Source organism: Oryza glaberrima, chromosome 10 (assembly GCF_000147395.1).
Source record: "Oryza glaberrima chromosome 10, OglaRS2, whole genome shotgun sequence".
Taxonomy (NCBI): domain Eukaryota; kingdom Viridiplantae; phylum Streptophyta; class Magnoliopsida; order Poales; family Poaceae; genus Oryza; species Oryza glaberrima.
In genome coordinates this window covers 9166504-9178334 of record NC_068335.1, presented here as the reverse complement: position 1 = coordinate 9178334, position 11831 = coordinate 9166504, and the positions used below count along the sequence as shown (strand labels likewise).

General features: G+C 40.6%; 1 protein-coding gene across 1 annotated transcript; it reads left to right on the top strand.

The window, feature by feature from the left end:
• Positions 1-3252: 3252 nt before the first annotated feature.
• LOC127753157 (tyrosine decarboxylase-like) lies at positions 3253-5176 on the top strand. The gene has a single exon (XM_052278624.1). It carries the CDS (start codon positions 3366-3368, stop codon positions 4941-4943), a length of 1578 nt encoding a protein of 525 aa, XP_052134584.1. The 5' UTR covers positions 3253-3365; the 3' UTR covers positions 4944-5176.
• Positions 5177-11831: the final 6655 nt, after the last annotated feature.

Below are 11831 nucleotides of genomic sequence, written 5' to 3'. Positions count from 1 at the left end.
AAAAGACAGAAATAAATAACGAAGCTCTTCACCAACCCGTAATAACGTACAGAGTAAAAATACTAGCGGTCTATACATATAAATATAACACGGACTTATTCTATAACATCTCCGATCAGATCCGACGCACTGACGCACACACATGCTCTAAACAAAGATTGTACACCAACTTTATAAATCGTAATTTAACCCAATAGCATCTTCGATCGAGCTGTCATCTGGAAAATCATTTTGTTTTGACAAGACCTCCGAGAGTCTTCAGCAAACATGAAATAACTTATTTTAATAATAAAAATAAATTACATCTTCGGTTTATGTCATAAGACACATCTCCATAATCCATAAGTTCGTTAAAAAAGAACATAAAGATAAAAATAAATTAAAATAAGAATAAAATGATGGGACAAATCCCTAGCTCTTCTTTATTATTGACTAGCGTTAAACCATATATTTTTTTTTCATTAGCAATTCTAATGAAACTACATCACCCATAATAAAATAAGATACTCTTGGCTACTGATTCTAAGACTACAGTACCATTGCGCATAGTATCTTGCTCCCCTATGGTAATATCGCAGATCAAAAGTGAATCAAATAGGAAAATATGAAGATAACCTGTACAGGATTGGAAAATTATTTACCATTAAACACTTTATCATTGCGATGATGCCAAATTGACTAACATACCACACTAGCACCAATTAGAATAATCTTTTTTATGGACTTAGATACCCCTCTAAGCCAATTGCCAAAATATTTTTGGCGTTACGGAGTGGAGAGATATTGAAGGGAAAAACAAACACCACTAAACAAATTGAGCAACATGACACTCAAAGAAAAGATGATCTCTTGTGCAGAAAGAATATTGTTTGTCCCCACCCCCACCCCCACACCCACCCCTTTTTTTTTTGTTAGGTTATCATTCGTTAAAATTACTTTCTTATGAAGAAACCATATAAAGATCTTTATTTTTAATAGAACCTTTAAGTCCTATAGAATTCTCTTTTGGGTTATAACATTAGAGTTCATTAGAGTTCATGATTGCGGTATACATAAAGTTGACTGAAAATTGGTCATTCTTGTGGAGGAACCATACAAAGCAGTACTTTTTTTTGTCTTTCATTTGATAGATTTATATTAGCTAACCTAAGGATCAAATCATTCCACTCGACTAGCTTTTTGGCCATTCATAAAAGAGAGATATTCAACAACGCAATGCTTATAACCTCTACCACAGTAGACTATTTCTTTCAAGTCACAATACTGACCTTTGAGAGCACGTGATCCCAACCACGTGTCTTCCCAAATTCTTATGTATGTCCCATTGCGACATAAGAAATTAGTCTTTCCCTTTCATTAAACCAGCCCAAACTGAGAAACACCTATCTTGCTGGAATACTAAAGAGATGTCCACCCTTTAAGTATTTATTGCACAAAAGGTCTTGACATACGCCTTCACCATTAACCAACTAGAAAAGCCATTTGCTTAAACAACTATTTGTGATATCAAGGTTATGGACACCTAGTCCACCTTGATTTTTTGGTCGGCATATGTTTTCCCACTTAGTCTATATTTTGTTTTCCGGTCATCGTTACTCCAAATATATGTGACCTAAAGTAATCCAATCTTTAAAGCACATCTCGTGAAATTTCAAAGAAGAATAACATAAACAGGGTAAGGGTCGAAAGATTGAACTGAGTTTAGAAGGACCATTCTCCCACTGTATGACATGTTTTTGTTCTTTCATGTGCCGAGTTTCCTCTCAAATCTATCTTCAACTCCTTTCCAATCAACATTCCGGATTACCGACAATGAATTGGAATATCAAAATATCTAGAAGGGGAGATCCAGAATTATAACCAAATAGTTGTCTATATATTTATCCTCCACTTCCTTGGCTTTTCCAAAGAAAAAAATCTCACTTTTATAAAAGTTTATTTTCAGCCATGAAAGTTCTTCGAATACATAGAGGAAATAATTAACCAAAGAGAGAATCTATTCTATGCCACTGAATTTGTTCGATTTTAACGATTTGCCATCGACATTGTTTTTTTTTATAATATACCGGCGACTTTACCAATTGTTCTATAATACGCTATTAGGTTGGGTCTTCTTTTCAAAAATACCCAAAATACCCTTATGGATTTTTATGTGATATATGAGAGAGAAAACCCATTTTTCAAGTTGCCATTGGGTTGGGTCTCCTTTTCCAAAATACACAAAATACCCTTATTGACATACAAGGTAACAATTGATTTATCTCATTAGAAGTTTAAAAAAATGAGAACTTTTAAGTGACCTCCTTACACAACATAGAAATTTGTACATAAGTTTTATGTTTTTTACATTTATATTTTTTTAAAAAATATAACTTATCTATTATATGCTATATAAAATACTTTTTTATTTTTGTTTTTAATATAAATCATCTTTCATACACTACATAAGATATTTTTGTGCTATTATCTCTTGTATAAGAAAATTCTCTCTCATATCACATAAAAATATTTTTTTCTAAAAACTAAGTATAGCAGAAAAGAACTTGAAATTCTTGTATACAAACTTCCATGTTGTGTAAGAAGGCAACATTAAAATTTTCATAGTTTTTTGAAACTTCTGATGAGATAAATCAATTGTTAATCTTATATGTCTTTAAGGGTATTTTGGATATTTTTTTAGTAGAATTCTCAGCCCAGTGACGTATTATATAACGATTAACAATTGATTTATCTCATCAGAACTCAAACAAACTCAGTGATATAGAACAGATTCTTTCTTAACGAAAACTGCTACTCCCTCCGGGCTGATAATACTTATCGTTTTAGACAAGGATGGTGGTCAAACTTTTGAATCTTTGATTATGAATCATTTTTAAAATATTTGTCTTTCAAATATGGTGATTACATGTATAGATTAGTCTTCAAAAGTACTTTAATAAAATCATATACTTGTTAACACTTTTATACATATTATAATAGAAAATAATGGTCAAAGTTGTTTTTTGGAGACCGTACCCTTGTCCAAAACGACAAGTATTATCAACCCGAAGGGAGTATATTATAATCTAGTTGCATTAAATTTAGATTGCACCACTGTATATTATCGTACTTAATCACCATATGCATACAAGTGGATCAATATAATTAATGACGTTTGAATCGATCGGTACATGGTCGAGAGAAGCATATACTCCACCTGTATAAATAGATGTTGGAATGGCTTCATATCAGATCACTGGCGCTATATACGTTTTCATATGCAAAGACAACTTCCTAATACTATCCAGTATCCACAGAATTTTTATAGCTGATACAGGCTGATTATCCGTTAACCTAAGCGCGGGGTTAATCCATCGTTCCCATACATGGCGCCACCTTCGCACTGCCACGCCACGAATGGCGGTGGTGCCCCACAGCACAATGGCGCCAACGCCGTTGATGCGCCGGTGACACGAAGCGCGCGACTGCTCGACGCCGAGGAGTTCCGGCGTCACGGTCACCTGGTTATCGACTTTATCGCCGACTACTATGCCGGCTTGGGGGAATACCCCGTGCACCCTAGTGTGAGCCCTGGCTTCCTTCGCCACCACCTCCCGTTGGAGCCGCCGCCCCGCCGGGAACCCGACGTGTTCGACGCGGCGCTGCAGGATGTCCGTAGCGTCATCCTGCCGGGGTTGACGCACTGGCAGAGCCCCCGCCACTTCGCGCACTTCCCGGCGTCGAGCAGCACCGTCGGTGCCCTCGGCGAGGCGCTCGCCGCCGGTATCAACGTCGTTCCTTTCACGTGGGCGTCCTCGCCGGCAGCCACCGAGCTTGAGATGGTTGTCGTGGACTGGCTCGGCAAGGCGCTTCACCTGCCAGAGAGCCTGCTGTTCGCCGGAGGCGGAGGCGGCACCATCCTCGGGACCACGTGCGAGGCGATCCTCAGCGCGCTCGTCGCCGCGAGGGACCGCAAGCTCGCGGTGATCGGAGAGGATAGGATCGGCGATCTCGTCGTCTACTGCTCGGACCAGACCCACTTCGCGTTCTGCAAGGCGGCGCGTATCGCCGGCATCCGGCGTGAGCATTGCCGCGAGATACCGACGTACCGCGACGACACGTTCGCGCTCTCGCCGACCGAGCTGCAGGCCGCCATGCAGCGCGACGTCGACGCCGGCCTGGTCCCCCTATTCCTGTGCGCCACGATCGGGACCACCCAGACGACCGCCGTAGACCCCGTCGGCGAGCTCTGCGCCGTCGCGGCGCCGCACGGCGCCTGGGTGCACGTCGACGCGGCATACGCAGGGTCGGCGCTGGTGTGCCCGGAGTTCCGCGGCGTGATCGCCGGCGTCGAGGCCGCGGACTCGTTCAGCATGAACGCCCACAAGTGGCTGCTGGCGAACAACGACTGCTGCGTGATGTGGGTGAGGACGCCGTCGGCGCTGGTGGCGGCGCTGGGCACGGAGCAGGAGTACATCCTCAAGGACGCTGCGGCGAAGGGCGTCGTCGACTATAAGGACTGGGGCATGACGCTGACGCGGCGGTTCCGCGCGCTCAAGGTGTGGCTCGTGCTCCGCTGCTACGGCGTGGAGGGCCTGCGCGAGCACGTCCGGTCCCACGTCCGCATGGCCGCCGCGTTCGAGGGCATGGTCAGAGCAGACGCAAGGTTCGAGGTGGTGACGCCGAGGCGATTCGCGCTGGTGTGCTTCCGGCTCCGGTCACCGAAGAACTACAGGTTCGCCGGGGGCGAGAAGTCGGCCAACGAGCTCAACAGGCGTCTCCTCGAGGAGGTGAACGCGGCCAGCTCGGGACCGTACATGAGCTCCGGTAAGGTCGGCGGCGTGTACATGCTCAGGTGCGCCGTCGGCAGCACGCTCACCGAGGAGCGCCACGTCCGGGAAGCGTGGAAGGTTGTCCAGGGTCGGGCTACATCCATCCTTCGTAAAATGGAGATTATTATGTAGTGTGTACTTGTCGTCGATAATTTGCTGAAGAAAATGTTGTGCTTATATTCACAAGATATGGGCGATAAAATAATCTTGCCGCGCCTAAGAAAAAGAAAAGAAAAAAGTGAACAGTGGGCCATAGTTCCATACGGGTATTTGTTGCGTGAAAATATATTTTCTGTACTCATTTGATAATTGCGCTTTGCAATTACTTTTCCCTTTTAATATTTCAAAATTGAAGTGTACTAAAATGTGCAAGCTAGGCCATCCCTTCCAGATTAATATTGTAATAATGAGAGTTTTATCATGTATGTATTGTGTATGAATGCTCCAGAAAGATGTATAATTTGTATCTGCATGCATTACCCGCTCGTAAATACAAGCTATTTTATTTATCCCATATATTTGGAGCGATCAATTTTTGTGTCCGTTAACACCACAGCAAGCGAACTAATTCCAGTAAAATTTCTATGTATTTTTTTAACGTACAAATGCTTCGTCTCGAACGTTAGACGCACGGAGAAAAATCAGACGCTCTACAAATGGCACTGTACACATAGCAACAACTACGACCCTCCACAAACAGCTAGCAGCGGCAGCGCACAGCACCCACGTGCCCACGTGAGGAGCAGCTAGGGTTCATGACGTGAGATGTCATATCAGTTTCAAATGATTTTTTCTTTTAAAATATGTATAGGATCCATAATCTGATTATACCATTGCATTCATTGCAATAAAATCTTTATAACAAGATCTTACATGATTATATTCCGATAAAAATATAATATATATGTTGCACGTAGTAAGGGCTTGGTATTGCAATCAACATTTTTCAATGTTGCTTGTACTCGAAACATTTCTAACAAACGATGAAAAAATTTTCCACAAATGATGAAACAACCTAAACATTTTTCGTTCACATTTTTTTATCAAGCGTAGAAACATCTAAAACATGTACTTACACAAGATGAAACGCCTAACGATATTTTGCAAATATCAGATGTTTGATCCACAATGCTCACACATCCAAAGGGATCGAACGCTCATGGATTATTCCCTACACTTTTTATCTAATCCTCCATTTGATAACACCACTGAATTCATTACATTAATTTTTTATTACAAGATCCCACATGAGTATATTCCGTTGACTTTTAATTTTCTTTTTTTTGCACCTTTTTAGTGTTGCACACTATACTATTTGGATATTTCAATAATTATTTTCTGATGTTTCACTATATCATTTGTTAATGTTGCATGTGATGTTCTTTTGGATGTTTCCGCAACTATTTTTTATGCTTAATGCGTGATTTATAAAATTTCAACATAATTATTTTATTTTACAAATGCATGGGATGTTTCATATTATTTATTTTTATGTTTCACTCGTTTGTAGTTAGTGTTCTGTTTAGTGGTTGTTGCATTTTCTCTGAATCTGAAACAATTCATGAGGTGAGATGAAACCATTTTTTTCCCATAAACACTAAAACAATTGTTGATTTTTGGAGAGAGAGAGAGACACACACATATACATATATATAATCAAAATATAATTATGTGAGATCTTGTTATATAGATTTAATTCAAAAATTCTCCCGCTCGGGCGTCCGATGCGGGCGCGCATGCATCCGGCGCCCACACCCGCGCATGCATCGCGCCGCCACCGCCCACACCCCACCACATGTCCCCACCATGTTGCGACAACATCCGGAATATAAACGAAAACGCCCTATTAAGGGGATCCATTTCATTTTTCGTTCCACCAACAATGTTTCCGCAAGTGTACTTGTAATGTTTCACTATATATGGATAAAATGTTATAGTGGATTTTTGATACTGTTTTAATAATTTCATCTTGATGACATGTGGTTTGTTGATGTACACGGGGTTTGAATCGTTTATTGCATACGTTGAACCAAATTGTTTCATCTAGCGATCTGACCGTGTTTTACTTTTTTTCAGAATTGAAGCATTTTTTCGCTATTTGCTGAAACATTGTTTTTATATAGGGTGAAACAACGCCCAATTTTTTGGAAACCATTGTTTTATGCGTTGTAGCAAAATATTTCATGAGGTGATTTAGTTGTGTTTCAGCTTTGATGAGGGAGTTAGGTCCCGATCTTCCGGTAGATATTGATAAACAGTCGATTTGGGCGGAGTCGCGACACAACTCAATCCGGCTTTTGAACGAACACGCTACTGAGCCCCGCAATCGCAGAACCACGTCTCCTCTGGTTATCAACCATGTCGAAACCCAGTTGACCTCGCCGAGAAGGCTAATCCCTGCATGTGAATCGAAGAACACAAGCAAGAACAAGATAGATTGCAACCAAATTGCCTATGAATGATTAAGCACTCGAATTTGGGGTTCCACAAACCGATCTAGCGGCGAAACTATTCTTGACAGAATAATTTAAACAAAACTCTACTCTAAACAATGATGGCTACTGATTAAGTATGATTAGGGACGTCCTAGGGTTACCCTAGGGCGCACACCCCGTTGGGCTAAGCCCACGACACAATTACAAGGCCCAAAACCCAAATCAGATTCGGACTGGATGAGATACGTGGCTTGTTTTGCATATTCCTGATAGCTCGGTAGAATTTTGACGTGGGACCAAAACCATCTAAAAGTAAACTCCATAAGCTATCCAATAAGAACTCATGGGCCCTGAAATTCCTTCTAGATCAGCGGCTAGGTTCGTTTGAAGTTGATGCTGTTAGAAGGCCCGAATCTAAATCCAAAACGTGTAGAACTTTATCTCTTGCCTTCTATAGACCAAAAGTGACGTGTGAGATGGAAGTGGACTTGGAGGAGGTCTTAGTTTGGTCCCCAATCAACTTCTTCAATCATCCATGCATTCCTTACGCTCGGTCTCTTTTCTTTCGCCCAAGCAAATACCTCTGCAAATGAAAACACACAAAACTCATTGTGTAGTAACGTTTGTTTAAATATATAACAAGTAAATCTAATATAGAACATATGCACATTTGGTTGATTAATACATAAGTTGGTCATGGTTATATCCGAGCTAGTTGTATCCTCATCAAGCTTTTTACAAGATTGAAACATTTCCGATCTATTCAGTGAAACATTTCCGATTTACATGGTGGAACAACGCCCGATTTGTAGGCCCCTCCGATTTAATTATGATGAATATATTGATGTAACTAAATAATAGATCAAATATATATTTTGAGAGAAAAAATATTTAAAATTTGATAAAAAAATTAGGTACGTACATGTAATATGAGAGAGAAAATGCAAGCAGTAGTACGGGTATGCAATAACATGGAGTACTGTAGTATGCAGTAGACAAGGGCAGATAGAAAAGCATGCAACGGCATTGGTATGCATGCCTGCAGGCTGCATGCGCAGGCGCGTGGCGGTGTGATGTCGGGCGTCCGATATTAGGGAAATTATCCGACGTTTGACGCGTAGCCACGTCCATTTTATTTATCCCCATATGTTTGGAGCGACCAATATTTGTGTCCGTTAACACCACAGCAAGCGAACTGATTCCAGTAAAATTTCTATGTATTTTTTTTTGAACGTACAAATGAGCACGAGTGAAGCAAAGAACCGGTCCATTTTAACTTGTTCTCCCTCCGGTTTTAACAGATGATGACATTGACTTTTTTAAAAAATAAAATGTATGAGGGTTATTCAATTTGTTTAGGTGTGTCATCACTCCACTTTGTAAATACACATTTGAATCACTAATGTGAGTTAAGTGAGTCATTTACTAATCAAATTGTCCACACGAGCGTACCTCCTACACATAACATGCCACATATGATTAAAAAATTGCATCTAGAAATGTATACGAAACTCTCTGAGTATTTTTTTTTGATTTCTCGCATCACTACCAATTGGTAATACGTGGAACCAAATCATTTCACTTTTGTTTGTTTTGACGAGTTCTAATGATGAGTCCTCTCTTGGTTCCTAGCATCTTTCATTTTTCACCATGTTTTTTGCAACTCAACTATATTGTTAGGTCTGCACATTTTCAGAAATATTTTTTCAATTATAGGTGGTATGCTCACATGTATAGTTAGATGAACACATGAGTCACTTATAGGTGGGATGCCATATGTTCTTTGTCACGCCCAGAAATTCACAAGTAATTACCGAACTAATTTGTGCATTAAGACACTCGTCCAGGAATCAGCCGAGATACACAAACTGACAATTTAATATACAGATTCATCAAAATAACTAAAGCGAATAAATACTTACATAAGAGGCACTTAGTCCTCACCACGAAGAAAACTGCAGCGGCAAAGAAAATCTAGCGAAACTTCAACTCCATTCCAACAGGCAGCTCAACTGGGATCTAAGCCAAAGGTCTTCTGCTTCTGGATCCTTTTTCTTTAACTGAGGTTTGATTGATTATTGCAGGGTGAGTACATGAAATACTCCGCAAGCCACACAACAAGTATACAAATGCACATGGATACCAATGGATGGCATAATATAGGGTTCATTTGCGAAAGCAGCATTTAGCAAATATTTAAGAGTAGTAAAATAGTAGAGTAATTAATCATTAATATTAATCAACACTGAACAGCACACCCATGCTACATAGGGCCAACCAACCCTGAATAACCAACCCTGGTCATACATATCAAACCTCCAAACCAGGAATTAGGCATTCCAAACCAGGAGTCAAATTAATTGTTGCATTATTATCATTAATGAGTAGTGTGGGACTAATCACGAAAAACATTGTTAGACCCGCCCATAACTGCGGGCACGGCTATTCGAATAGTTTTACTCTAGCCAGAGATGTACCACTGTACCTATAAGACACGATTCCACACATATTGCCATGCCCCAAAGTACCACCACGGCATTGCAAAGGGGAAAATCGTGACAATACCCTTCGCACAACACAACTCACTACAGTGCACCATTCCTGGATCATAATCACCCCTCAATAACTAGAGGCTTGGACTCCCAGCGACCCCCACGGACTTCTTGCCGCTTCACAGTCTAGCGTCCTGCAATGAACCGTGCTATACAAAAGATAAAGCCGTTGCCCATGTTGGCTTGTGGTTGGCACGGTTAATGTTTCACAACAGTAGCTCGCGAACCGGTCCTTAATTGTAATGAGCACGACCATCAAAACCATGTGCTCACAACCCACCATTAATCAGGTTTTTCTTATCAATTGATTATCATAACACGATTGACCATCATGTGCTACCATTAAATATAACCATAAGTGATAGTGAAACATGATTTATCCCATTAATGAGCTAATGTTTCTAAGCATGGCTAAGCAACTATGTTAAGCATCAAGCTGAACCAATCCAATATATCAGGTCCAAGCTAATCAAATTATAACCCATAGAAAAATAAAGTCATCTTCGGCCATAATTAAATGAGAAAGGCTCACCACCCAAGGACATTCGAAAATAATGCATAAGTTGAAATAAAACAATAGCTTTAAACAGGTTCAACATGCTCAAAGGGTTGTTTGGGATCTATGTGACTTACCTTGCAAACAAGCATCTCCAATGAACGAACGATCCTTCGAAACGACAATTAAAAAAATAAACCTAGAACGCAAAACGAGGAAAAACACTAATAAAAACCAAATGAACAGTACAGCTAAAGTTCATAAATGGGTAGAGCTTGGATTTATATAAATTATGAGACTTGAAATGGGAATTGAATGTAATAATGTAGCTTGCTGTCAGCACTAGAGCTAATCAGGCTTGGTGAAGCTGGGCTGAGGCTCACAAGGCATCAAAATTCTGATTTATGATTAACTCTTGTGGGATAAATGTGTCGTTCTTAGTATAAATTCTAGCGTGAAACTTTAATTCATGATAGTTATTACAGTATATTATTACAAATTCTAAATTTCCTGCTATTTATTTGGAAGTGCTTTCAAGTTCCATGCAGGGAGAACTGTTTACCCACAAACTCTCTTTAGGAAGCCTACAAAAGTACTCTAGATCAGAAGGTGTCTGTAGGTTGGGGAATTTTATCCCATCATCTATTCTCTCTTCGACAGCTCCAAGTCACTTGCTTATGATGATTGATAGAACTAAAATTTTGATTGCTGTTTCAGTTTAGAACTGGAATAGTTATTTTGTCCTGTCATAAAGTGCATCAATGGGTTTTACCTTCGAATTGACAGAAACCAGAGTACAAAATCATTCATTCATCTGTTGATCCAAGGTAACTTACTTACTTTAGTCATTGTGGGTAGAACTGTAGAAGTTTGTTGCTGGAAGTAGGGATGTTAGGCATGTTCAGATGTTATCAAGTTTTAGGTAATCACTAATAGAAAAATAACATTAGAAGTTAAGGAAAGAAGGTTGACCTTTTAAATTTATATCTGTATGGTGAAACTTAGAAGATAGTTTGGTTAGAAATTGTAAGCCTATTAGCGAAAGCGAGGTCGATTTAGTTCTAATGAGCTGGACCGTACGTCCAGCAGTTCAGCTTGATTTTCCACTTGACTCCGGAGGTGATGGAGCAGATGTCGTCTGTTTCACTCGGCACACCTTTTTGGTCTTGGGTGTGGTCGGTGGCTTCTTTGGAACCGGCTTTATAGGCTGTTTGGCCTGTGCACCAGGCTTCGCCGGTGTCTTCTTTGGACGGGGCCTGCTCATAAAAGCTTCCTTTTCCAGGAAGTTCTTCGTGAAAGCAATGAGGCTGTCTATCTTGGGTGGCTTCACCTCGACCTCTTGAATGTTTTGTGGGTTTGGCCCGTACATGATCTTGACCATGGAGCATTGCTCTGCCCATGGTCTGAACTCGAACTTCTCTTCCTTTCAATGGATGTTCCCGGCTCCAACATCAATGATGGCTTCGGCGGTGCTCAGGAATGGACGCCCCAGGGTGAGTGGCATCTCTCGCCCCACGAAGTCCACCGGGATGAAGAA

What these genes read in the sequence shown, in the direction of transcription:
- LOC127753157 (XM_052278624.1), top strand. Translation starts at nt 3,366, where the DNA reads ATGGCGCCACCTTCGCACTGCCACGCCACGAATGGCGGTGGTGCCCCA.